We start from the raw sequence: 27,370 nt of genomic DNA on the forward strand, positions 1-27,370 counted from the left end.
AATTTTAAAATTATTTGCAATTTATTAAATTAATTAATTTAAACTTTTGAAAAATATTTGCAGTTTATTAAATTTATTCATTTAAATACATTTGGACACAAAGTTGATCAAGAAATATTTTTTAAATATAAGAAAAATCTTAAATTATATTCAAAAAAATGTTATATCCACAAAATGCTTTTGAACAAGAAACATTTTATATAAAGATATGTTAACAAAAAAATGATTTAAAAAAATATTTACATTCAAAATATGATGTTGAACATTATCATATTTATCATTTCCATTAGAAAAAAGTCGTTATATTCAAAGAATGTTTTTGCCATATCTAATGTTTCATGAAGGTGTTTTTAAATTTCGAAAAGGCACTAAGGTTTGTTATGATTGTTATGCGAAATTAGAAAATTTTGTTAACAGGTAGGATATATAGAGCCCATGCTTCATCAAATGGACAAAGCTTACGTATGTACTCTTAAGACAATTTGAATGTATCTAACATATGTCAGGTCTGCCTAGAATTCAAAACTCTTACTTTCGTACTCATCGCAGTTGTATAATGTGCACAGTTAACATTGTTAACAGTTAACATTGAAAATGTTAACAGTTAACATTGAAAATGAAAGGCGATGCAAACTTGAACGAATGAAGTCTTGAATTAATAAAAAAGAAGGTAATTTTTATGCTGAACTTTGATCTTAGTGTGCCAGCGCATTGTTGTCCTTGAGTTCAGTTTTAATAATGATAATTTTTGCTTTTTTAATGATGAATTTCTTTAATTGACTCGGCTTGTTAGCATGCTCTGCATTTGATTGATTGATTGGGCAGGTGTGGCATTTCAATTTTTGATTAGCAATATTTATTATTTATAACTTTTGCATGCACAAAAATTTATGTAAGTTCGGTTGGATATTGGAAATTGAAGAAAACACCTGTGAGGCCAAGTTTTCAATTCATGAGTCGGGTGCTCGGCGAGCGTGACGCTTGCCCATGGTAACCATGTCCAGGTCGCTTTGGGGGTTGTATTGCTGACCAACATCTGCTGGGCACATGTCCTGGACTGCGTTTAATCGATATTATAGCCAGGGGCTGTTTTTTGTTTTTGTTTTTTTCTGTTTCTATATGTTTTGGCCAAAACAAAAGCGACCATGGGCCAAACAAGTTTTCAACAAAATCAGTTGGCTGTGGCGCAGCCGTCAGTGCGGCTAAAAGGCAGAGACAAAGGAGAACCTGTCTAAATGAAAAGTGAAAAGCGAGTGTTTTAGGTGCGCCGTGTGCTAAATTTGGGTGCTATTATGGATTTATGTCTTAAGGGCTCACAGGTAGGTGCGCAATGATACTTGCTGTGCCGGCTATTTATGTGCTACCCATTCCCCATTTCCCCGCAGATTAACCTCGCCGCAAGACAAAAAACGAAGCCCAAATACAATAGTCGCTCTCTCACGACTCTGCACAATTCTGCGCCACATTTTCGTCCACGTTCCGCCAACTTTCTGCAGCAGCGCAGTCGCTCCTCGCCCTTCCTAGGGCGGCCACAGTCGGCGGATCCGAAATTTGGACGAAAGCTGAGCGTTTACTTTTGCGAAAAGGAGCTGCGACATAGCAAACACGTAAGTAGAAAGTGACAACAAGCGCAAGGTCAAGTGCATATACACTCAGAGAAAAATAAACAAACATTTTGTACCTAAATATATTAAAAATCCAGAAAAAATTTCTCATTTCAAGCACATTTTTCATAATACAAAGAAGCTAAATATAACATTGAAATACATTTAATATAATTTAAAAAGTATTATTTTTAGTTTGCATATTCTTGCAATAAGATAATTTGTTCTTCTATCTTCCTATTTCTAAATTTAAAGAATTAATTGAAGTTTAATTTTATGCAGGGACCATCAAAAGTTAGCAAAAAATGCCATCTGAGGGTTCAATTTATTTCTCTGTTTACAGCGTCAAGTCTCTTCCACGGATCTTCTAAAATCGCTGCTGGAGGAGCCGATCAAGCGCAGTTGGTTGTGCCGCAGCGCCTGCAACTCTTCCACCGACGATCAGTCGGATTTCTCGCAGAAATCTCCACACAGCAGTGAGGGCGAGCAGCTGGAGCGGTTTCTGGTCAGCATGCCGGGCGTTGAGAAAGCCAAATCCTATGCTTCCAACTGGTCAACCAGCCAGGGACTGAGTAATGCTGCGCTCCTGCAGAAGACTGCCAAGCCGGATCTGCCGGGTCGCGTGTCCTTCAGCAAGCCCAACAGCCAGCAGAACGATGTGGACTCCAGTGATTGTGACAATGATAAACAGGAGGTGCTGGTGCGTGCCGGCAGCAGCACCAGCATCTCGGCGCCGGGTCCCCTGACATTGCCCAGCTTCAACTACAACAACAATAACCACAACAGCAACAATAACAGTGGCAACAAGATGGAGTCCAGCGATGTCAGCGGCCAGAAGAAGTCCGTGCACTTTGGCGCGCCGGCTTCGGGCAGCGGCAGCGCCGAGGTGCTGGCCGAGACCTACGAGTATCCCAAGTGCCCATCGGAGAACTGCACCTGCAGCACACGCTCCTCCTCCACGGCCAGCACCAACGAGGCTGCTGCGGATGTCAAATGCGCCTGCGATGCGCCCAGCTGTCGCTATGCGGAGACTAAAAGCCAGCTGCCGCTTCCGCTGCCGCTGTCGCTGCCACCACCACTGCCTATTCCCAAGTCAGCCACGCCGGAGCTAAATGTCATCAGGGAGTACAAGCAGGCCGTGGGCGTGTCGCTGGAAAAAAACAGCAAGCCACTAGAGCCCATGAACAACATGGAGCTGCCCAATTATATGGACAAGTATGCGGCACAGGCCAAGGACAAGCAGAACAATCTCTCCGAGAAGAATCTCAGCGCAGCCAACGGTAACAGCAGCAATAGCAACAACCACCATGGCCAAGTTAACAGTGGCGCCTCATATCGCCCGGCCGGACAGCGCAATTTCGGTGCCGAAAACAATTTTCTGCCCATTGTCCAGGAGGATCGACGGCATTTGGGCAACAGCAGCGCCGATTCCGTTATTAGCAATTATTTAAAAATCGCTGCCACGCCTCCATTTGTGGGCAAGAAGAAGGAGAACGTGAAGCCCGCCAGTGCGGAGCCAAGCACCAGAAACAACCAGAACAATAACAAGTCCAAATTTCTAGCCAAGAGCACAACGATCAGTTTGACCACCGGCGGCAAACTGAAGAAAGCCGTCAGCGTGGGCAGCCTGCGGGAGGAGCGAAAACTGAGTGAATACAATTTGGACAAGGTGGACAGCTGGATGAGCATGCAGGAAGAGAAGCAGGCGTTGGCACAGTTTGAGGAACTGCATAAACAGGGCCTGGATGAGCTGGACGAGGCCAATGACAATGACAATGATAGCGCCTCACAGCTGTCGCTCAAGTCGAATGATGATTCCAGAGGCTCCACCTACGATGAGATTGTGTCCGTCATCAAGGAGATTGAGGAGGATAAGAAGCGAGGTGATCTTGCAGCATTGTTGACCCTAATTCAACTACTATATTATCTATAGATAAACATTTTTCAGACAACTTTGCGGAACGTTTGCCCAGCGAGTTGAACCTTAAATTGGATTCACGCGCAGAGACAGCCGATACGGTTAGTCAAAATGGAGACAAAATGCCCGAGAGTGGCGACAAATACAAGTGAGTGGTGGAATAAGAGGGAAATTACGTATAAAAAAAAAATAACATGAGAGCGACACACTAGAAGATACCCTGTATTCAGTATCGATCTGTCGCTACAAGCTTCTTAGCTTCCTTTGTATTGAAAATTTCAATATGAGTTAGTAGCTCCAATAGGATCTGAGATCTGGCCAAAAGTCATCTAATAAGCAATCTATGCACCTGTAGCTGAGCAGTTCCATGTCGGTGTAAAGCTCAATAGGTTTTCTCATTTCATATTTATAGTAAAATTAAAATACATCTCATTTACCTTCCAGAGACATTTTGGCCTATCTCAATAATGTGGAGAGCAGCTGTGACAAAACACTGATGGAAACCCGTCGCTCCATGCCGGATAGCAATCGATCAGAAGTGGAGTTTGTCGTGGAGCCCGATGTGACCGATGAGGTGCCCAAGTGAGTTGGAGTTCCATTTGGTTAAAGACTCTTGTCTACTTAAGGGTAAACATTTTTTTTGTCAGGCTGTCGGAGCTGCTGATGCTTCCCAATCATCAGTTGGCACGTCGCGTGATTGCGCTCAGCCTGCGCGCCAACGAGCTGGCCAATGCCATTCATCTGTCCAAGGAGCATGTGCTTCAGCTGCGCACCGAGAAACAGAAATCGCTGCGCGCCGAAAAGTCCAACAGTGTTGCGAAAATACGTGAACAAAAGAAGCACTACGAGGAGGTTGTGACGCGTCATCAAGGCTTCATCGAGCAGCTGCTCAAGGATAAGGGTTCGCTCTGCGAGAAGGTGGCCGCGTTGACACGTCGCCTGGAGAGCCAGAATCAGGCCTGGGAGCACCGACTGGAAACGGAATTGACACGCGCCAAGGAGACAACATTGGCGGGCGAGAAAATACGCCGGGAGCGCTGGGTGCGCGAGAATACCAAGAAGATTAAGGTGGGTGCTGGGTAGGAATATGCCTATCTGAAAGATGTCTATGGACAAACTGATATGCTGCAAGGCTCGATTTCCAAATCTGGTTTCGCCTCCACGCATCTACCTAAGGTTCGGTTCAAGGTTTGATGGAAAATGTATGAAAGATGCCTTTCTTTGGCTGTCAATCCTTAAACAAAATTGTGCGTGGTGCGAGCCGAACTATCTTAGGGTTTAGTATGTAAACCTAGTTCGAGGTTCAAGTTCCAGATTAAGAATAAAATGCCTATATGGAAGATTCCCATCTATAGGCTGATAATCATATTTGGTTCTTGAACCGAAGCCTCTCCATAGGGTTTGCAAAGTGAGGTTCGTTTCAAGATTTAGCTCATAGTAAAGAAGAAAAGATGGGGAATCGCTGACTTGCTGACATTTCCTTATTCCCTAAGTGGGTAAAGTCTACTTGAAGAAATGCGAAATAAAAAGCTATTCCCATATTTTTCTATTTACGACTTTTTTCTTCGAAAACAGGAGCTCACAGTGAAAGGTCTTGAGGCGGAGATCAACAAAATGAACTGTGATCATCAGCGCGAGGTGACCGAACTGAAGCGTGCGCATCAGATGCAACTGTTAGACGCTCTGGAGGAGGCACGTCTCAAGCACGAGCAAATCGAGCATAGCATACGCGAGAGTTGTGCACAGGATCGCGAGAGCATTATTGAAAAGGAACGCACCGCCATCCGTGAGCGTCTGGAGCGTCAGCTGGAGGAGGAGCAGAAAACGCAGGCGGAGCTGCGGCAGAAGCTCGCCGATGATTTTGCCGCAGAGCGTGAACGTTTGCAAGCGGAGCTCCGGCAAAAGGAGTCCGACTATTTGGCCAAACGACAGGAGGTGCAGCGGGAACAGGAGAGCGAACTTGAGCAGGCCAAGTTCGAAATGCAGGAGAAAATGGCCAAGCAGGAGGAGAAATATCAGAATCGCATCAACACCGTGGAGCAGCAATATCTGGCGGACTTCGAGCTCTGGAAAACGGAATACGAGAACAAGTGCAAGCTGGCGCAGGCGGAAAAGGAGAATGCCATCAGGCAGCACTATCGAGCCGAACGAGATCGCCAGCTGGACGAGCTGGTGGTGCGTATGGAGGCGGATGCACTGCAAAGCAACGAAGAGCACGAGCAGAAGTTGCTGTAAGTATAAAGTCAAGAGCTTTGATAGGCCTTTGTTGAATACAATCACAATTCGTAGGCGGCTCAAGGAAAAGTACGAGAAGGATTTGCAACTGGCGGAAAATGTGGAAAAGTCGCTGCGAGAAAAGTATGCGGAGACACGTGGCAAACTGGCCGAGGCGGACGCCCAGGTGCGCAACTGCCAGGCGGAGGTCAAGCAGCTGCAGCTGGAGCTCAGCCATAGCAAGAAGATGTGCGGCGACTTCATCAACGAGCGCGACAAGCTGCGCGATAATCTCAATGCGGATATACAAAGTGAGCTGGGCGTGCTCAATGAACGCCACAAACAGGAAATGGATCAATTGCAGAAACGGTAACAAATTATAAGTATATCATCAGATCGTACTATAGCTAACCTTATGCATATTTTTTTTTTATTAATAGGGTGCATCAGACCATACAGCGACAGGAGGAGACCATTGAGGTGCTCAAGGGCGACAATGATCAGCTGCGGCAACAGTGCCTCAAACTAAATGCGGTCATTCGACAACAACGCAAAGATTATTGTGTTAAGTAGTTGGGAATAACTGAATAAACATATGAACCAAAGCTAAGGAAAAATAAGTCACCTAACAAATAATTTTAAATATTCACTTGATATAACATTTGGGCATATGTACTATTCAGAGGACGCAAGTGCGTTATTTTAAATATGCCGTTTACATTTTAATTTTTTTAACGGAAGAATTCAGACTTTTTCAAAAAATTTTCTAAGCATCTGGCAACGCCAGCTGCAAACACCTGTAAAATATTTTTCCACCTTTTACACTTGCAATATAAAAATGAAGCCAAGGAAATTTTTTTTTAAATTCTATTATTTGCCTCAAGTGAAGGTCTTTCGGCCTTAGCTCACATGTTCGTGAAATTTTTCTTGAGCTCTTTCTACTCTTTAATCCTCTACCTCAACGGGCTTTATACCAAGCTTTTCTAAGATTTCTTTTTTGATTTCACATGGCAGCGCGGCCGTAAGCGATGGCATAAATGTGCTATTTGTATCCTTGCCGTTGCACCTGGGTGCTGCGGTGCATATGAATCGTCTGGGTCGTCCACAATTGCCCGTTTCAAAGGTGAAATGTGTCTTACCAATGGGTTTGACAAAAGCACAGGGCTTATCTAAATGTATCATCGCTGCCGGTGGCATATAGCCCAGCGGTGCGCCATCTGAAACATATTTGAAGGCATACTTCTCATAGCCATTTAGGCCAAACCAATATTCATCCCGCGAACTTGCTTTTAATTTGTTTTCGAATTCCTCAAACGAACGCTGTGTTTTAATGTTTGCCAAACACATTTGCTTTCGCTGGCATGTGAATAATGCCTCAAACCAATCCATCTGTATGGTAAAAATGGTACTATTAGAAAAATAAGGATTCGACTTTTGGCTGTACCTTGGTATCGCTGAAATAGTGACAGGATCCTGCTGTTTGCCCCTCGCACCTGTGGCTCAAATACAATAATAATGCCAACACTTGTAGTTTCATGGTGTTTGGAGTACGGTATGTTTCGGCCTAGAGAATTTGATTTTATTTTATAGTGACTTAGGGCAAAGGATTACGTAAGCGGCGGCAAATCAAATTAAATGTTGTTCAAAATGAATTCGATATGGTCCGTGGCATATATGTACAATATTTATTTATTTTGCGTTTATTTTTTACAAGTAACTTCCGTAAGATAACCGGTTTCCTTGTTAGCAATTATTCCCTTGCATCTGACCGAATCGAAGCACACGAATTTTTTTTTAGCAATGCAATTATTCGACCGGATGGTGTATTTCTTGTTGTCGAGCAGTTTTACGAAGGCGCAGGGTTTATCTATCTCCAACTCGCTACCGGGTGGCAAATACTTGATTAACTCATATGTGGCGATGTATTTGAAGGTATTCCTCTCACGTCCGTTTAAGCCAAACCAATAGTCAACCTTAAGTTCATCAGGTTGATTTCGCAAATGGTTAAAGGCCTCTGCACTGTCGAAGCTGGCCAGGCATAGGTTGTTGCTTTCACAAGCCTTTAAGGCTTTAGTCCAACTTAACTGGAAGTTAATATTCTTTTATGGGAACACAAATTGTAATCATTAATAAGGTGTACCCACCTTTTCGTCACTAAAATAGTAGCAATTGCCTTTGCCTTCGACTTGATAAATATTTGCAAGATAAACTAAAACACATATGTCTTTTATTAGCTGCTGTTTCATGTTGAATGTAGCTTAAGCTGTGTCCCGAATTCGAATACTACAACAATATACAACTAAAGCAATACAACGTATTCGTTACGCTTTTGTTCACAGTTCACAGTAATATATTTAATTTAGGTAATTTGAATATCCGTTAACACAAACATGTTGGCCGCTTTCAAGCAACTTAACACTGTTAACCTGAGCTAACTTAAGGCGTAAAAGTCTAAGATTCGCTAACAGAAAGCTGTTAACTGCTTTATAACATTTCTGTTAATGCTTATCTGGCAGAGGCAACGCGAGTTCACAATGTATCAACGAATTCAGTGCATCTGGCAACGCTGATAGCATCTACATGCGAACGTAGCACAGCGGAAAGAGTGCAGTTAACAGGTTCCACAAGAATCAGTAGCTAAAAGACAACAACAACAACAACAACAATCGCGAACAACAACATTTCCAACAAGATACTTTCGTTTGGACTTTATTCGTTTTTGTGCCGTCGACGCAGTCGGAACGTTTTAAAAATAAACGCGCTACGTACAAAATTAGCCGACTACAAATAAATCCAAAGCAGACTCTCAATTCAAATTCAAATTCAAATAGAACGTTAACAGTTCCAAATTCTATTAAAAAAAACACACCAAAATCAAATTCAACAATTTCAACATGTTCAGCTCGTTGACAGGTAAAAAACAAGTACAAAAAAAAAAAAAAACATAACGCAGTTCAAGCTGTTGTGAAAGTTTTTGAATTAGAAAATTAAGAGACATTTCCATGTATTGTCCATTGTCCAATTAAATATGCAGCGTGTGGTATGTGGCATGTGGCATGACATTTCGAACAGCAACAAAAATCGAAATAAATAATAGAACCAAAAAAAAAAAAAAAATAATAGAAAAATAAAGTGTGAGACCTTGCTGTTGGGCTCGTACAACCTATGACCGCATTGCAGGACTATAATAGAATTACATCATCGTCACAAGCTAAAACGAAATAAAAATGAGAAATGAGAAAAAGGAGTTGAGCAGTCGGCATAAGCAGACACAATTAATTGTCTGCTATAGTTACGATTACTTATAGAGCTCGTTGATGATCTTGATAATGATGATGATGATGATGATGATGACGATGATGATACGTCAGCGTAAGCCAATTATGGCGCAGTATTCGCCTCTGTATATACTATATACAGACACGTCTCTGAACTATAAGTTGTTCTTCTCGCTGACACAACCCACACCCACAACGATGCGATACATATAAACTTATGTATATATGTGTAATTATATTGGCTGGCGTGTGTGCATAAATATATATATATATATATATATATATATATATTAAATCTATACATATTTGATACTTTTATATATATATATTTATTTTCTTCTTTTTTTCTGTCATATTGTGCGAATATGTGTGTTCTTTTTGTTTAAAGATTTCAAAATTGGTTCTTTGATGTATTTTAGAGTGCGTACAATACACACACGCACACACGCACACACACCGACCCAAAAATAAATGACTCTATTTCCGTTAACTGAAAAATTCTTCACTGTCAGTTTTCTCGTTTTCCTGCTTTTGGGATAAATCGAAAACAACTGAAGCAATTGGCACAAAGTATTTCGTAGTAATTTCTTTAGACAATGATGAAATATACTTTAATTATAATTCTCTGTTTCCACTTAATGCAAACAGATGCTTCCAAATGTAAGTAAAATCCCTTGTCTATGTACGTTTATAAGCAAAATAAACTATATATATATATATATTTTGCAAATCTAGTAGAAATTTCAATAGTTATCGAACACTCAACAAAAAATTGTGCACAACAGAAAAAAACAAAAAAAAAATAATAAATTTGGAACATTTCACATTTATTAAAAAATATTATTCAAATAAATTGTAATTAAAAAAAAGAGAATATTTAACAACATATTTAATATATATATGTATCTTTTTTTTTTTTTTTTTGGGAAAATATTCTCTTTTTGAGTGAAAAGCCCCAATCTTTTTCTGAGTGTAGATTTTTGTTCGCACTATAAATAGCATGCATTCACATTATCAGTAGCTCAATAGACAGAACATTTCCTTATGCCCGAACACCATCTCCATTCCCCTAACCATAGAAATTGGACATTATAAAATTGACTTATTTATATAGAGGCCAGGCGAGATCTCTGGCGTTTTATTTGTGCATTGGAAATTCGATTTTTACAAACGCATTTGGATTGGGGGTTATTTCAGGTGCTTGTTGAGCGCCGATTTCAGGTGTCACCGATATTCCATCAATGTTCCGATGTTGTCTCGTCATGCACTGGCACTGGCACTGGCGAAACGAGCTCTCCATCTAGGTTCTTTGTTGCCAAATCAGTTTTGCCGTGAGCTTCATCCGGTTTCTCGTAGCGCACAGTTGTTGTTGTTATTTCTACGGGTGTTGTTTTGGGAGCACGGCCGGCTGGATTATCAGGATTGTCTGGTGCAGGAGTCTCTGCTTGATCTTCAGATGGCTTTGCAGGTTCTCCGCTGCCAGGTGGTGCTGGCTCTGCGGCTGCGCCTTCAACAGGAGGTTGTGCGCCATCTCCTGCAGGTGCTGCTGGAGTTTCTGCACCTTCTGCAGGTGGTGCTGCAGCTCCTGCGCCTTCTGCAGGTGGCGCTGCAGCTTCTGCGCCTTCTGCAGGTGGCGCTGCAGCTTCTGCGCCTTCTGCAGGCGGCGCTGCAGCTTCTGCGCCTTCTGCTGGTGGCACTCCTGCTGCAGGTGGCACTGGAGTTTCGGCTCCTTCTGCAGGTGGCACTGGAGTTTCTGCACCTTCTGCAGGTGGCACTGGAGTTTCTCCGTCAGCTTTAGACGGTCCAGAAGTTTCCGTTCCATTTGCTGTTGCTGTTCCCTCTGGAGCTGGTAACGTTCCTTCTCCGCCATCATCGGGTGGCACAACTGTTGTGCCTAAACTCTCCTCTGCCATTGGTGTATTCTCCTCCCCATACGCTGATGTGTTTTCACCCGATACTTCGGTTGGTAGTTCCCTAACTTCCGTTGAATTCGAATTATCAGCCGGCCGCGAATCGCTTTCCACATCTCTCTGTTCATTATCTCTATTTCCCGAGCCATCCCTGTCCTTGCCTTTTTCCGCATCATGATGGAAGTGATGCAAATGCTCATGGCTATGATGCGTATCGTTTGCTCCACCTTCCACTGGCTGAGCACACTTGACAGCATTCGTCTGGCATATAAAATATTGTTTCTCCTGGCAATTGTCATCGGTAATACCGGTGGTATTCTGCCTCAGCCTTATCTCCAGGCAATCATCCAAATTTGCGCGAAATGTGGCCTCAATGCCTTTGAGACCTCCGAAATAGCGTACCGGTCGACCAGTGCTAATGTAGGTGAAACGACCCTCCGTCTGCAGGTCATTGCCACCGAACCAAAAGTCCTCCATGTTGCCGCGCGCTCTCAGGTAATACACGATGCCATTGTATTCCTCCCTTGTGGCCAGATCGGCAAGATTGAGGTTCTTGCGCAGGCAATTGTTCTGTGCCCCGAACCAGTTCATCTGAAATGTAGAATCCAACCATTTTGTTCAACTGAACTATCGCGATATACAAGTAGTTCCAAGTACAAACCTTTTTGCCTGCAAAATAATAGCATTTACCGTTTATCTGGCGCAAATACCGCTTGCCGCAAGGACCATTAATATCTGGTTTCTTGGATGCCTTATTGGGTCGCTTGATTGAGAGCCCACCATCTGGATATACTACGATTAAAGTCAATATCACAATTTCTAGTAACCTCATGGCTGCAGGCGCCTCGCTGCACAAACTGTGCACAATTTGCCTGTTTCTTCTATATATACACTCTTGAATGCGTGACAACCATCATTATGTATGCCCATTATACTATCTAGACATAAATATATGCAATTTTTTAGTGGTTCGATTGCTCAGTATTGAACAAATCAATTAATTTAAATTAGTTGCTTTCGAGTCATGGTGGGTCCGTAAAATAATACTCCAATAAAATGTTCTAGCGTAGACAACCTACAGATCTGCATTTCGAAGGTCAGACAATTGCTTCAATATTCAATATTTTGGTTCCCAAAGATACTTTATTCCGCTACGTCTTCCAAATGTTTCACCATTTCAAAAATATTCGCACCCTCATAAGACAATTTTTTGATTCTACACGGACATTTTGCAGCTTAATTTCGGATTCCTTTTACTACAGCTTTGAAGTAATTGTACAATGGGCATTTTTATGATCTGGCAACTCTATTATGCTGCCAAATAGAACATTAGTTTCTTATATTAAATTTATATTTATTTTAGCTAAGATTTGCCATATAATAAAAATGATATTTTCCTAATGAGGCTTGCTGAAGCTAAGTCTTTGTCTTTCAATTGAAACTTGAGAACAACTACATGTTGTTCCTCATAAGGTCTGGCAACTCTGTATAGTTGTCACCTTTTTAAATATTATAGTACAGTCTACTCTACTCAAGACTTAGTTTCTGGTTGATTGGTTAAATAACGTATATTTTTATATAAAGAAGTTGGAAAATTTCTTCCAAAATGTCTGGCAGACCTTTTATCATAGGTTCCATGTGCTTAAGTCTTAGCAGAGACTCTGCTGTTATGAATCGAAGAAAACTGTTGTCAACTGAGGGACCTTAGACCTTGCCGGAATCGGAACTGTTAAACTCTGTTATACCTTTGGACCTGTTCCCGAAATGTTATTTGCTTATTGTATTTATTTAGTTTATTAATTTTTACACGTTAAACTTTTTTCCTTCAAATGCGTCTACTTGATCAAATTCTATGCCTAGGCAGGTGCTGCTTCTCCTCCCTCAGCTGGCGGAGCTGCACCCTCGGCAGGTGCTGGCTCTCCTCCCTCAGCTGGCGGAGCTGCACCCTCAGCAGGTGCTGCTTCTCCACCTGCAGCTGGTGGAGCTGCACCCTCAGCAGGTGCTGCTTCTCCTCCTGCAGCTGGTGGAGCTGCACCCTCAGCAGGTGCTGCTTCTCCTCCTGCAGCGGGTGGAGCTGCACCCTCAGGAGGTGCTGTTTCTCCTCCTACAGCAGGTGGTACTGCGCCCGCAGCTGGCGTTTCTCCTCCTTCGGCTGGTGGAGCTGCACCCGCGGCAGGTGCTGCTTCTCCTCCCTCAGCTGGTGGTGCTGCGCCTGCAGCTGGCGTTTCTCCTCCCTCAGCTGGTGGGGCTTCGCCTGCAGCTGGCGTTACTCCTCCTTCAGCAGGTGGGGCTGCGCCTGCTCCTCCTTCAGCAGGTGGAGCTGCGCCTGCAGCTGGCGTTTCTCCTTCTTCAGCCGTTGGTGTTGTGTCTTTCCCTCCCTCAGCAGCCATTTCTCTACCACCATCGTCATTTTCCGGTGTTTCCGCATTGGCTGCCTCCTCTGATTCGTTGTTATCGGTCTGCTGCTCCTCAATTTGATCTGGCGATTGAATATTAAGTTCCTTTTCGCCCTCCGGCTCGCTAGCCTCGCCGATGTCGTGATGGAAGTGATGCAAATGCTCGTGACTGTGATGACGGGGCTTACTGATGGCGACATCACAGTACCGCTCCGAGCAGATGAAATACTGCCGCTCCAGGCAATTGTCATCGGCCACAACAGTCAAGTTGTTGCGTATGCGCACCTCCAGGCAGTCATCGCACTCGGAATGTTCTGCCGGCTCCACAATGCTATAATTGCTAAAGTATCGCACCAGGCGGCCATTGCTTATGTACTGAAAGCGTCCCTCCGTTTGGAGATCATTGGCGCCAAACCAAAAGTCCTCCGTGTTGCCCTTGGAGCTGAGAAACTCGACGGCGCCATAAAAATCTCGTGCATTGCTCAAATCGGCTAGCGTCAGGCCCTTGCGCAGGCAATTGTTGAGAGCACCATACCAGTTCATCTGCGATTAATGAGCAGGGCAGCGATGAGCAGGGGATTCTGCACGGCAGGATACGCTTACCTTTTTCACTGAGAAATAATAGCACTTGCCATTGATGCGTCTCAGATAGCGACGCGGACAGCCCTTGGCCGTGGCCAGCAGCTGATCCCTATGCAGGACACTCAGCACGGCAATGATCGCAATTATGATGTGCTTCATCTCTCCTTACCAATGCACCATTGTGTGCTCTGGCGCTGTTCCCTCCTGTACTTATATCCTCCCCTACCATGCAATCGCAATTCCATTTGCCATGGATCGCAATCAATGATCATCGCATGCCTTTATCAACGGTTCCACCCGACCGTGCCCAGTGGTCAACTAATTCAATTAGCTGTCGCCAGCCTAACTTGGGCGGGCATTCCGGAAGAGTTGAGACGCTGCTGTCATCCAATTTGGACACTCAGACCGGAATCGCTCGGCTAGGTTTGTGGGTCAGGTTCGGGGTTACGCATTTAATTGAGTGTATGAATAGCTAGACCAATGAAAATAAGAGCTATCAACTAATTCTTGATATAATATACTTGAATTGCAGAGGTAAAGTAGTTTTCCAAATTGAATCTCATTTAGCTTATGTAAATCATAGCAAAAGGGTTTTATTTTTCAAATCGAATACATATTTTGTTTCAATAAAACTTTTATTTTAATTTAAGCGAACTTTGTTCACTTTTAAAATTCACTTTCTTATTACGTAGTTCGACATTTTTAAAATATTAAGAAAATTAAATCATTAGAGAACTTACAAGAAAATGTGCATGAAAAATACAGTAATATGTTCTACATTTACAACCAATCAAATATTTATATAAATAACAATGTAAAATATATATTATATTTACACAATATATCAAACTCTATTTAAGCTAAGATAAGATTGAAATGAATTCTGTTTTATTATATCAAATACTTCTACAATTTTTTTTCTCAACTTTTAAAAAATATGCTATCTTGTTTTGCATATTGAAACTGAAGACATGTACTCTTAACTTTCATAGAAGTATTTTCTGGTTTTTTAATTCTTCACTTTAATACCGAGTGTATTAGCTGTATTTGAAGCCTTGCCCTTGGTCGCAGTTGTAAATACATTTATGGATTTACCTTTTCGGGTGCATATGACATCATGCAGCAGTTCCAGCTGTGCCCTTTACAGGACACACAGAGTTGGGCCCGTTGCCAAGTTGTTAGTCTGGTATTGACCTTCGACAATGAGTTAACTTAGAGCTAAATAAATTACTGGGCGTGCGAATTTCTCTCAGCACGATTCTCAGTGCCAGCCATGTGCCCGCTCTATAGATACATTTAGTTTGCCAATGACATCATCATCAGCAGAGCAGCATCAGAAAAGCGGTTCATCGATTCATAGCTATAGGCAATGAGTTACAAATGAGTGTTGGGACCGGCGTTTTTAGGGTCTCGAAAACCTGTGTGTGGAACGTGAGTTTGTGACCTGAGCTGGCGGTTACTCATAGAGCGACAAACAACCCATACATATGGAGCTTTAGATACAAATGTATCTGTATCTGTATCTGTATCTGTGGCTCGTACCCGTTTGTTGCGCTTGAGTTCAGTTGGTCTTGAGTACAGGTTTTATTTATTTAATTTTTTTTTTGTTGTTTTGTTTTGTGTTTTATTTTTATTTTTTTTTTGTGTGTGTTAAGCGCTTCTGCGCATTATCTGGGACTACTATGTGAGAAGTAGTAGAAAAACAACATCAGCAACAGCTGTGAGTCTCCGCGTTTCTCAGCGTTGCGACTCTGCTCTGGACTGTGGCTTATTGTGTTACTTTATGGCCATGTTATGGCATTCTAGCCGGTTTTGCTTTATGTTTTTGTTGTTGCTGTTTTTGTTTTATTATTGACCACAGCATGCGAGCATATCTGACAATCTGCGTCGTTCTATTACGCAAGTGGGCAAGAAAGCACTTGATTCTTTCTGATATTTGAGCATGAGTATTGTATTTGGTATTTTAATGGGACTAAGTTTTCTTTCTAGCTGTTCGCCACATGGTTTCTATTCTATTTTTATTTAAGTGCATGCTAAATGCAAATTTGTTTTGCTTTGTTTTTGTTTTAATTTGTGAGTGAAATCGGCTTGTGTTTTGAAATGCAAATATAGATTAGCTTCTTGATGTTTATCAAACAATATATATTTTTTTTTGTTTTTGGCCTTGCTGGAACTTTCTTTATTACATATATATTTCATTTATGTTCCCAGTTTTATCTTCATAAAAATATAGATAAGTTCTCTATGAATATATAAAAGTGTTTTCTTGTCTGAGCAATAATTTATTTCTCATTTCTCTTGGGAATAGGTTTAAAAAACAAGCATACACTGAAAAATTAATATCTCATGTATTTAAAGCAGCCAGCTTTCGCTTTGGTAGAGTACAATGTGGATTAATAAAATCCATGCATATTTCTAAATGGTTTTGCCAATTCTTTTTATATTTCTCTCCTTCTAATACTGTCCTAAATTTGGTTCCAAATCCTGCCTCTTTTCTAGCCCATTGCCAATAGTTTGACATCTCTTTCTCGAGTTTTATGGCAAACAGCTTTCGAAATGGCCAAACAAATGCAACTCTGTCTGTTCTTCAAAGCTATCCCAGCATACGTTTATCATTTGTTAATACAATCCGGTTTCGATTATCACTTTTTGCGTTTCGAAAGAATTCTTCCAGTTTTCGCGCACACATCGACGCGTGGGCTAATCAAAATGCTAATTAAAATTGTTGTATGTAGACAAAAAAAGAAAGGAAGAAACCTAGGCATTTGAGTTTTTGTAGCATTTTTAGTCTTATTATTTTATGTTGGTTTTAAATTTGAAAACGCCATTAGTTTCTGTATATAAACACTTTTCTTTCACAGCCGCACAACAAGAAAGCGTGAATAAGAGCTGAAAAACTATTAAAATAAAATACCATGAGCTGCCATTATGACATCACATACTGTAAATTATTCAAATATTTGCGCATTGTTTACTTTATATGCACAGAGGCAACATATAAACACACACACATACATTTACATGCTTTTGGTATGCCATTTAGAATAGTGCTATAGCTCGAAAATTGCCGGATCGAGCGGATTGCCGTTGCGGCTTTTAATGGCACAATGTTTCTATTTGAGCGAACGCACACGTCATTTTATGGGAATGCAGTAGCTGAGCAGTTTTCAGCAGGGACTGTGCTGGCGACGTTCTTAATTTCTTATAAATTATAATTATTATTTTCTGTATACCCTGTAGACGATGGCTAGCAAAAACATAATAGCAACAGTCAGAGAAAGCGCAGAGTGTGCTTGCTAAAAAAAATATAAATATATATATATATATATATACTAATATTAGTCAGCAATAGGATCAGCTTTTATAGTCATGTTTCTTAGTCCAGTTTCTAAGTCTGTTTATTTGCGTGACCTCATCGAACTCAGAGACTGCGCGAGCTGGCGCTATGAAATTCAGTAGGTGAGCGTCTATTTACTGGGTTCGAGTATATTTCAAATTTTGCAACTCATGGAACTCAGCATCTAAATGAGCTGGGTATCTAAAATCTAGTATGAAGATTCCTAATTGTGATATATGCCAAGTGCAGTACGATTGTGCCCTAATTTTTCAATTATGCGGAAGCAAACTCAAAGAGCTCTGAGTTTATAAGATTTACATATATGAAATTTGGTAGATAGCTGATCTAAAGTATTTGATGACTAATTTTGTTTTGATCACCCGCAAAACCTTTCATAAAATAAAAAAATACAACAAATTTGTTTTTAATGGCATGCTATTTATGCATAGGGTATATGCAAGTCGAGCACTCGAGGTTAGATCACCTTTACGTGTTTTGTTTTATATTGTAGTATTTGAAGCGTTTGAAATTTGTTGTTGTCGCCTCCAAATTAAACGCCGCGAATTGCGCAGCAGCTGCCCGAGTGTCAACTGTCACCCCTGGCATGTAATCAAAGTGAAAATCAGGCATGGCATGTAATTACGATCTGATTAGTTCATGCTCGATGAAATTTCACGCCGGGTCATGCATTTTGTTTATGTTTCGGCAATTAACAAAGTCTGAGCACTTTTCACAATTTTCATCGATAAGCAAAGCTCAACTGATTACAATTTAGTCTATAAATTATGATCGTTGACTGGTTGAGGATTTAGTTGTCTTTTAAAGCCTTACCGAAAATGAATCCCAGCCGTCAACAGCAAAAAAGTAAGCAAAGTTGAGTTTAGACATTTGGTTATTAATATTTTTACTTGTTTTGCTATTTCGGCAGCCTCCCTGAAGAGCTTTGGCGACAAGACCGTCAACTTGTTCAGCAAGAAGAAGGATGAGGCCGAGAAGTTGGCCAGCGACAAGGCTGTCGAGGCGCAAAAACTAGCCGAGGAGCAGGCCAAGAAGGTGGGACAATCTGTGCAGCAGACCAAGAGCGAAGCCGAGCAACTGGCTGCCAGCACAGGTAACTATAATATGATAGATTCAGCAGCAGGACATTCCTCTATTGCCCCATCATTTTCAGCCAAGGACGCTGCCGCTCTGGCCGCTGCCGAGGCACAGAAGGCTGGCCAGGTGATCGATCAGGGCGTCAATCGTGCCGCCGGCGCTGTCAATCAAACCAAACAGGCTGTGGACCATACTGTCGGCCAGGCCACCGCCGCTGTGCAAAACTCCAAGCAGGTGGCCGCCAATGTGGCGGAGGCCTCCCAGCGTGCCGCTGCCACTGCCGTTGACCAGACCAAAAAGGCCGCCAATGAGGCGATCAACAAGAGCGTCAAGGCAGCCGAATCTGTTGCCGATCAGAAGCTCAAGCAGGCCGAGGGCGCCATCGATGGCGCCATGAAACAGACCAGCCAGACGGTGGACCAGAAGCTGCACGAGGCCAATCAGTATGTGGACCAGAAGCGCGAAGGACTCGAGAAGAACATACATGAGGCGGCCACTCATGCACAGGATACCGCTGGCCAGCAGGCCACACAGATCCTGGGCAAGCTCCATCTGGGCCCCAAGTAGATGCTAGCTCCGATCCATATACCCAACATCCCCCCCCCTTCAAAAAAAAAAAAAACAAACCGTAAATAATTCTATCTGTGTGTAATAAACCATGAAAATGCTTTAAAAAAAAAATACAAAAAACAAAAACGAAAATGCAAGAAAATTTGCTTCAACGTAACAAGTGCCAGTAATGTGATCGCTAAAAATTTATTCAGATATATATATATATATATATAAATATATACATATACACTATATGTACTATTTCATTTTTTATATGGTATGTTTTTAATTTCATTTATTATAGAGCAGCTTTTGATATGCGATTTTGTGCACACTTGACAGGAACTTTTTATATTGAGTTTTCACTCGTTTTTATACAAAATTTGTTACTTTGAAGCATTTGATATATATAAATATATATAATTTTAAAACAAGAGCTTTTAATAAGTATCTATTCTGTTTTATGTAGAAATGTATGATTAAGTACTTTTAACTTTTGCACAATAAATTACAAGAATGTGTTTTTATTATGTAGCTAAAATGGGTTCGCATTTCTTTTTTGGAAGTCTAAGATTTTAAAGAATTGTTATTAATTTAAAGTATTTTTGTTAATTATGGCTTTAAATATATTTATTATCCAATTGGTTATCTAAATTTAAATACTAGAGAGAAGGCGCACGAAATTGAATTTCAGCGTGAAGTGCACTTTACAGCATTGGTTTGTGTCTGTACTTAAGACAAGAGTTAAGATGTTGCAGTTACGAGCCATAGATGGCGCCACCTTAACAGGGTGACACAACTAAACAGTTTTTTAACTAAAACTTGAGCAATTTAAATGAAATGCGAACTTTAAGCTATTGTTGTTTTCTTATACGAAATATCGACAAATGGCTTAAGCTTGTTATATATAATAATAAACAAAATATACATATAAATAAAGTATAATATAATGCATAATATTGTTAGCTAGACCGACAATACAGACCAAATGCCCTTTAGCTAATTAAGTTCAGGTTTAAACAACTCGAACAAAGGCTGCAAAAGTTGAACCCTGTGAAATCTATACAAAGAACTGCATCTATTTAGTTTATTTAGTGTTTTGGGCATTCTATTTGCTTTTATTTTCTGGCTTTTGAGCGAAACTAACATTTTCAAACATGTTAACAGTTTGTGCGAAAAGTTGTTAGCAGCTTTTAATTATGGTCAACTTTTTGTTGTTGCCTGCAACTGACTTTCGCCCATTGACACACACTACTCAAAGTTACAGTCCAATTGGCCAGGCCATTCACATACATACATACCCTACACACACACACACGCACACACACACACGCACACACATACATATACATAGATATTCGCATATTGGCAAAGTGCTGACAAAATTTATGTAAAAGCGATTTTTAATTTCAGATAAAGTTCGCTTGGCTCTTGATTACCTTCAACTGGTCCTTGGTACACCCGGCCCCTGGTACCTGGTCCAGGGTTTCTTTGCTTGATAAATGGTGTTCGGCATTTGCCCAGCGACTGGAATTTATGCAGCTCGACTAAATGTGATTGCAATTAGTTAGCTGCTGTCGCATGCAGAATGCCAAATAAAGAGTTGATTTAAATTTAAATGTTGTTAAGCTGCGATGACCAACAAAATTATAAAAAAATATTATGGCATAAATATCACGCGAAACGCTGCCTAAAACGGCGGCCACCTCGACGGCGAACGACACCTGGCGATTAATTAAAATAGCTGTTTATCAACACGAATTAATCATGTTTAAACATGCTCAAAGCTCGTGCGACCGCATACAAAATGGCGTGCAAGTGCCGTTAGGGTCATGTTAGTCGCGAGCCCGCGATGAACGCGACACGGCTTGCCATGGGATAGGTGCAGCAAGGGGCAACAAGGGGCCAGAAACACACGCATTTATTCCAAAAATAAGCAATGTTCATTTTAAGTGTTGGTAAAACGGTTTGCTTTAAGCTGAGTAATTAGGGTTGGAAAACGCTTTCGAGGCAAATGCATAATATTTGAGCTGCTGACAAGACTTAGATATAGGCTTGAGTCCTGAGACTTTTTACGTGTGTTAAAATCTAAGAATTTAAAAAATAAAAAATTTAAAAAACTCATTCATAAGCTAATAACAGATCCTTTATATGTTAGGAATGAGTTTTATATTTTGTTCTTTTATTGTAAATTATTATATACATAAGTTCCTAGTAGTTCTTGGTAAGTTAAGCCAAGGATGTATCGAAATATAAAGCGAAAAACTCTGAAGATTGAAGTCCACAATTCATCGGAAATTGAACCTTTTTAGTTTTTGTTAAATTCATCAACTATAAAATATGCTGAAAGAATACATGAATCATTTGTTAAATTATCATATTTCCGCCTTAAAAACTGTTTACGAATTGGCGTTTCTGGTTAGCGGAACACAACTTCATGACGCGCCGAGTTAACCTCAAAAATTAGCCAGCGGCTTAACGTTAATCTAAAAACTTAAACGCGTTATGTGTGTGCAATTAAGAATGGGTTTATTATCGTTATATAACGAGTAAGAGCCGAATGTGATTACATTTGGCAGAACTTTAAATGACGCCCGTGATTGGGTCCATTGCCGCGGGGCTGGCCTCGGCCAATTTAGAAAACATTTTGTCACGCGGCTGCAATTAACAAGGATCTCAATAGACTGTATGCAAAAAAAAAGAAGAGGCATGTTTCTATGAAGAGGCACAAAAAACATGTGTTGTAATTGTCAGCTCAATGGACATGTGTAGAGCTAAGCCAGCAGTTAGAGAAATATATGTATGCATGTATATAAAAACTCAGATGGAGACTACATGGAGATAGACTTTCTGAGCCAATGGCGCGTGTCCAAAAGGCGCAATAAAGTCCAGTGTCAGGAAAAGGAGTTTTGCTGCTTGATTTCAGGGCAATTCATTTGGAACGTGTCACAGTATTTAGAGCGCATTGTTGGCCTATTGTTCAGATTTAAGACTGGAATTGAAATGTGCCTGAGACATGTGTTTCTCGAGCAAGTTAAATTTAAAGTTTTAAATTTTGTTTTTTGCCAGCTGAAATTAAGCTCTTATTAAGATAGTTAAACAAACTTTTCGGTCGCTGATGATATATAAATAGAGTATAAAAGTCTAGAGTCCTTACGTTTACCGAAAAAAAAACTGGAACTGCCCCAAGAATATTGTTATATTATTATAAGTTGAAATTCTAGATTTGGACACATATTATTTCACTCTTATTACAAAGTTGGAAAGAAATCGACCAAATATAATTTTCAATAAATAAGGATTAGGTTGTGAGGACTTCTTTTACCTATCTATTTATTTTACCTATCTTTTACATATATTATTTTGCAAATTTTAAATTTTGCATTAACGTAGATTACTTTTAACAGAATATTTAGTAATTGATTGGGGATAAGGTAGAAAGAGTGAAAGTTAAGCTAAAAAAAAAAACAAATATATCAAAACTGTGAACCTTTTGCTCAAAAAACGATCTTAGCTGATTGCAAAAGATCAAATACCTAGCTCACGCAATAAAATAAAATATTAGTGATTTTTAGTTAATTTATTATTAATTAATTTGAATTTGAAATTAATTAATTAAATTTTACATATTATTTGTTCAAAATTTAATTTATTTTATAAGCAATATTTCAATTTCGTATGTCTATGTCTATTTCAATTAAGGAGAATCTGTAAAATTCTTGAAATTCTTTAAAACTCAGTCAAAAATCATTTGAAGTTCGATTTCAATGTCAGACATAAACACATTTAAACGGCAATTAGCGTTAACATACGCATTGATATGGCCAAGCCTGTGCTTGATTTCTTTGGCCTTGATTTATGAGTTCGGTGTAAGCCGAAGCTCATTAATATGTGGAGCTGCTGGCAGAAAGCCCCAAATTGTTGTTGTTGTTGTTGTGGCCACCTGTTTGGAGGGAGTAGAAGTAGGCGGCATTAAGCGGCTTACGAGAACAGGCAGCAAACGGGCATTGTGTAGATAGTGATAGTGTCATCAATAGCCAGGATGGCTTACCTGTGTCTGTGTGTGAGTGTGCGTGTGTGTGTGTGTGTGCGTGCGTGTGTGTCCTGGCGGGCAATTAGCGGCGCTTGAGCAGCTCCTTGACAGAGCATGACAATTGGGCAACAGGCGATTTATGGCTGAGAAGCGTTTGACAAGTTGCCGCCCAAGGACCTGCCCGAGCAGCGCTTTAAGCAGCTTTTATTAGCCCGGTTCGCCGTTAAATTCGTTTGCCCAACAACAATGTTGCAAAATAAATTGAGCGCTGCGATTGCGCCGGCAATCGTTCTTTAACTCGTTTGCACAAAATTCAATTACTTCCGTTGGCTATTACTGCCGCACGGTTGCCAATGTACACTTACTTATACACACTATATATATATTCCATATATATATATATATATTTATATATATTTACATAGACTGCTTTGGGTTCTGATGCCTGCTCATGGTGGGGGCATTGAAATTGCATTTAGGCAGCCCGTGCGCCAACTGTGCACGCATTTTATGCAGCTCTTGAAATTGCCAAGGGGCACGGTTGATGGGCCAAGGGATCGGTGGGGGCAGTCGCAGGCAAGGTGTGTGCTGCAAAACACTTGGTTTATCATAAAATTGAAGCAGGTGCTAGACATTGAAGATACAATCTGAAGATATTTAAACTAACTGGATAGCGCAGAAATTCAGATATATAATTCAGACGGAGTTTTCAATTTAGTTCACATATGTTGAATTTTTGTAAACTATAAAGAAGTTGGAAATTGATGAGGAATGTTATTTTAAAAAATAATTCAAAAATGTAAGGATTGAAAATTCAAGCAAATTTAATTATAGATTTGTTTTAGTTTATTCCAATAGATTGAACTTTGACTGTATTAAAGTAAGAAAACTCGGTCATAAAGTCGAAAAACAAGTAAAACTCTTAAACTAGAATTTGTAGGATTAGTACAACTAACGATCGTAACTTCAAGTCTAGTTAGTGAAACTTCCATTTGTGTTCGCACCACATTGAAATCGTATTTTCGCTTCCTCTTTTGTTGCCACGCACACACACACACACACGCTGGTAGAGTGAATTTGTGTGGCAGGCACATCTGCAACCTGCAGCTAATAGCACTTTGTTTACGTTATTTGCCTGCAACTAAATCCCTCTACTGGAAATGGACAAAAGAACAACTCGTACGAACCAGCAGGAGCTATCCGCTTAAGACGCATGCAACATGCCAGGAACGGTTGACAATACAAGCGGCCCGCCGTCCCCTTTGCCACAGCTGTGGTGTGCATAATTGAAGGACCGTAGTGCGATGAAGCATCGAAAATCAAATCTTATTTGGCAACAAAGTTGTTTTTTTTTTTAGCGTTTGCCCATTCAAGGAATCAAGAATTAGAAGCAGCAAAAAAAAAAAAACAAAAATAAAAGAAAGCGCTTTCCAAATGGCATCCACACGTCGCACGGCGCTTGCGCATGTGCATGTGGAACGCATTCGTGTGCGTGTGGAACGCATGCGGCTGGTGCCGTTCTTAAGCGCCTGCTGCACACCAATGCGCTTCAGTACGTCGTCGGCTGGCCAAACAGACGGTGCTGCTCCCAAACGAGTTGCGCGTTGTCGCGTTCGCTGTGTTCTCTATTTAACGGCATTTTGAATTGCAATTGAACATAAAAAAGGCGCGCTGCAAAAACAATTTGAGGCGCATAACTAAACGCGTTTGTCCAAAATTGATTGCGCCGCGTGGTCTAAAAAGGGAAAATAAAAAATTAAGAGTACAAAAAGTGTTGTCTGCTTGTAGGCAGCGCGTTTGTTGATTGTGTGTGCGAGTGCTTGTGGCTTCTGACTCGTGGTTGATTAAAGCGCGCGCGTGATTAGTTCTGTGCATTTGTTTTGTGTGCAATCAGCTAATTGACAGGCAACGCTTCATGCTTCCATTTTAGGTCCAATTTAAGGCGGGTAAGTGCACTGGGTCCTAAAAAGTACATTTTAAACAAAGCTCTCAGTTGTTGACACAGAGGGAGTTGCCATGTGATTTGTTGTCCTTGGCTATTGACATTTAGGTGGCACGCTTATTGGCTTCTGGCAACCCTGGCAGCAATATACGCACATCGAAATCATTTAGCAATTTGTAGCCACAGGACTCGACTCGGGCAAAGCATCCTTTTGTCTGTGTGTCTGTGACAGCCCCTTCAATAGCTTTTGTCGTTTTCTGTCGTCTGTTTAATTTCACAATTCATTTCATGTCAAACGGCTTGTCAATGGTCCTGGCTTTGGTTGCCAGCCCCAATCTCAGTCACCATTCCAACAAAAAGTTGTCGCCGTCAAGACGTTCGAATTTTTGATGTATTAACTGTTTGCCTTTGGCTCGCATTGTGCTAGTCAATGACATAGAAAGAAACCCCAAAATTCTACTTGTAAATGTGTGCGCGTGTGTGACAACTCTGGACGCATAAATTGCTGCCGCTAAATTGACAGTTGAAGTGCCGATTTATCTGATGGGTCATGCTTTTTTTTATGGAATAACTTTATTGGCATTGCTTGGCAACTGTTGCAGAAATTATGATATGTGACTTTATTTGGCTCGGATTAAAATGTGTGCAATAATATTCTTCAACTTTCTTCAATTAGATTTAACATTTTCTTATATAAAACAAACTGTTTTTGTGTTCTTTAGTAAATGCGAAAATTCGTACAATATTTTACATTACATTTTTACTCGAATATGAAAATAATATACACAGAAACAAAACTTAATATTTTTAAGTGCTTCGTAACTTTTAAAACATTTTCTGGTCTATTCACAAAGGAAAGCAGCTGCGTATTTGTGGCTCCGGGAGCTTGCCGGCCCTTAAAGAAAAATGGAAAAAATAAAACAGGTTGAAAGACACCAAATAATATATATATATATTTTAGAAAAAAATGATAAAAGAATTAGATTATTGCAATTCCTCTAAGGCTTTTCAAATGTAAATAAACGAAAAAGCATTTTATGCGCTTTCAGTCTGTTGAATCTCCCTTTCGTTTATAGTTTCCATTTGGCTTTAGAATTTGTTACTTGAGACTTATTCTTTATAGATTGAAAAGACTTGGGATATGTTGAGGGAATATATATAAGGATCATTGGTAAACATAAACTAGATATTGAAAACCCATATTAGGATTCGTTGCATTAACTTAATAATAGAACTACTCCCAAGATAGTTTCGCAAATTAAATTAGTTTTCTTTGATTGATTTAATGGCTTAGCAGGTCAATGGCAACCTTTTTATGAAATCGAGCGATGGATTGAGAGCATGGAAAAGGAAATATGCTGAAAATAATAAAAAGCGTTGGCCGTTCTTTCAAGTCAAGGTTTAAACCTGAAACCTTGCTTTTCATTAGAGTTTGATGACTGGGTCACTTTAATAACTACTCACCAAGGACAGCAACTGAGCAATCCATTTGGGGCTGTTTAAAAGCTACTGTGGCTAAGTTAAAAATATTCCAAAAAGCAACCCGAACAAGAGACTAAAGGATTTATATAATAACAAAACAGTCTTAAAATAATATCAGAAGCATTGGCTTTGAAAAGTTGTTGCCATGACGCATGACACATGCTTAAATGGAATTTATTTTAAGTATTTGTGACCTTTTATTAAAGGAAATTGATTTTAAGATGGTGTAGGTCAAATCTTATGCAAGTCCAGGTAAAATTGTCGCTGGTTCGATTCACATTTTCAACCAATGAACCTGGTTTGCTAAATCAATAAATCCACAGTTTGTTTCGTTATATTTCTTCAATTTAAATATAACAACATATAAATTATATTTTTGTGACAAAATGAAATTTAAGAATAAAAGTTGGAATTCTTGGCTTGAGCTGGTTTGTATAGCTAAAGACTTTTTGTTAGGCACAAACAATTGAAAAAAAGAAAGCAATTGCTTTATGCATATAATTTTTTATTCCTGCCCCAAATCGAAACTACACAGAATACAAACTGCGCTATTGACATCCCATTTAACATGATTTTAAGGCCAGCTAAATGGTTCGAATTGCAATTGCTCACAAATTTTGGCTTTCCGGCAGCGGTAATCAAACACTAATCAATCTGTTTGGGCTCTGCAGCTCCGTTGATCAATGGCCCTTAATTAATAATAATCTAATGCACACAATAAAATCTGACAGGCAAATGGCATATTAATTTACTCACATTACACATACAGCCGGAACTTTGGTTCTATATGCAAATCTTTTGTCGGGTAGTACTTAACACCATGTTAAATTATATATATTTAATATGGGCTGCCTTTTCATTAGCCTGTCGGTGCTAATGGCTAATTGAGCTTATGGCCGAAAGCCGATTTCCCGGCTATAAACATACATCTAAACATAAGCCGATGTGAAGTACTAACAATACTTCAAACAATTTGCTTACCTACCCGAAAAAAAATAATGGAGAAGTAGGAAATTGAGCGGGGCAT

The 27,370-nt window shown here is 40.3% G+C and overlaps 6 protein-coding genes across 10 annotated transcripts in view; 3 read left to right on the forward strand and 3 right to left on the reverse strand.

Annotated features, from left to right (window-relative positions):
• Positions 1-1,169: 1,169 nt before the first annotated feature.
• dila (centrosomal protein dilatory) lies at positions 1,170-6,403 on the forward strand. 2 transcript variants are annotated; one of them, XM_032437157.2, is made up of 9 exons: positions 1,170-1,319; positions 1,386-1,607; positions 1,948-3,487; positions 3,538-3,670; positions 3,967-4,104; positions 4,170-4,590; positions 5,098-5,753; positions 5,812-6,105; positions 6,177-6,403. In XM_032437157.2, the coding sequence occupies exons 1-9, from the start codon at positions 1,293-1,295 to the stop codon at positions 6,307-6,309; spliced, it is 3,564 nt and encodes a 1,187-aa protein (XP_032293048.1). In that variant the 5' UTR covers positions 1,170-1,292; the 3' UTR covers positions 6,310-6,403. The 2 variants fall into 2 exon arrangements, with proteins under 2 accessions (XP_032293048.1, XP_002049306.1); XM_002049270.4 differs by having other exon boundaries at positions 3,553-3,670.
• Positions 6,404-6,553: 150 nt separating this feature from the next.
• LOC6626742 (uncharacterized) lies at positions 6,554-7,334 on the reverse strand. Its single transcript, XM_002049269.4, has 2 exons — positions 7,181-7,334; positions 6,554-7,125 (listed from the first exon to the last, which is right to left on the reverse strand). Exons 1-2 carry the CDS (start codon positions 7,271-7,273, stop codon positions 6,682-6,684), a joined length of 537 nt encoding a protein of 178 aa, XP_002049305.2. The 5' UTR covers positions 7,274-7,334; the 3' UTR covers positions 6,554-6,681.
• A 1,126-nt stretch (positions 7,335-8,460) lies between these two features.
• On the forward strand, positions 8,461-19,159 carry LOC6625989 (tol-Pal system protein TolA). 3 transcript variants are annotated; one of them, XM_032437161.2, is made up of 4 exons: positions 8,461-8,649; positions 9,663-9,674; positions 18,168-18,350; positions 18,411-19,159. In XM_032437161.2, exons 1-4 carry the CDS (start codon positions 8,631-8,633, stop codon positions 18,899-18,901), a joined length of 705 nt encoding a protein of 234 aa, XP_032293052.1. In that variant the 5' UTR covers positions 8,461-8,630; the 3' UTR covers positions 18,902-19,159. The 3 variants fall into 3 exon arrangements, with proteins under 3 accessions (XP_032293052.1, XP_015029482.1, XP_002049302.1); XM_015173996.3 differs by lacking the exon at positions 9,663-9,674 and having other exon boundaries at positions 8,462-8,649; XM_002049266.4 differs by lacking the exons at positions 8,461-8,649; positions 9,663-9,674 and adding an exon at positions 17,976-18,103.
• LOC6625991 (uncharacterized) lies at positions 10,112-11,777 on the reverse strand. The gene is made up of 2 exons (XM_032437158.2): positions 11,586-11,777; positions 10,112-11,515 (listed from the first exon to the last, which is right to left on the reverse strand). The coding sequence occupies exons 1-2, from the start codon at positions 11,754-11,756 to the stop codon at positions 10,253-10,255; spliced, it is 1,434 nt and encodes a 477-aa protein (XP_032293049.1). The 5' UTR covers positions 11,757-11,777; the 3' UTR covers positions 10,112-10,252.
• lectin-46Cb lies at positions 12,692-14,071 on the reverse strand. Its single transcript, XM_032437160.2, has 2 exons — positions 13,924-14,071; positions 12,692-13,863 (listed from the first exon to the last, which is right to left on the reverse strand). The coding sequence occupies exons 1-2, from the start codon at positions 14,059-14,061 to the stop codon at positions 12,781-12,783; spliced, it is 1,221 nt and encodes a 406-aa protein (XP_032293051.1). The 5' UTR covers positions 14,062-14,071; the 3' UTR covers positions 12,692-12,780.
• A 5,333-nt stretch (positions 19,160-24,492) lies between the features above and the next one.
• The window catches only part of LOC6625987 (uncharacterized), a 53,941-nt gene continuing 51,063 nt past the window's right edge, over positions 24,493-27,370 (forward strand). For both annotated transcript variants that reach the window (XM_032437250.2, XM_032437251.2), the window contains exon 1: positions 24,493-24,865. The gene's annotated coding sequence lies outside the window, so the exon portion shown is untranslated. The remainder of the gene's footprint in view (positions 24,866-27,370) is intronic.

The sequence above is a fragment of the Drosophila virilis genome, chromosome 5, assembly GCF_030788295.1.
Source record: "Drosophila virilis strain 15010-1051.87 chromosome 5, Dvir_AGI_RSII-ME, whole genome shotgun sequence".
NCBI classification, from domain to species: Eukaryota; Metazoa; Arthropoda; class Insecta; order Diptera; family Drosophilidae; genus Drosophila; species Drosophila virilis.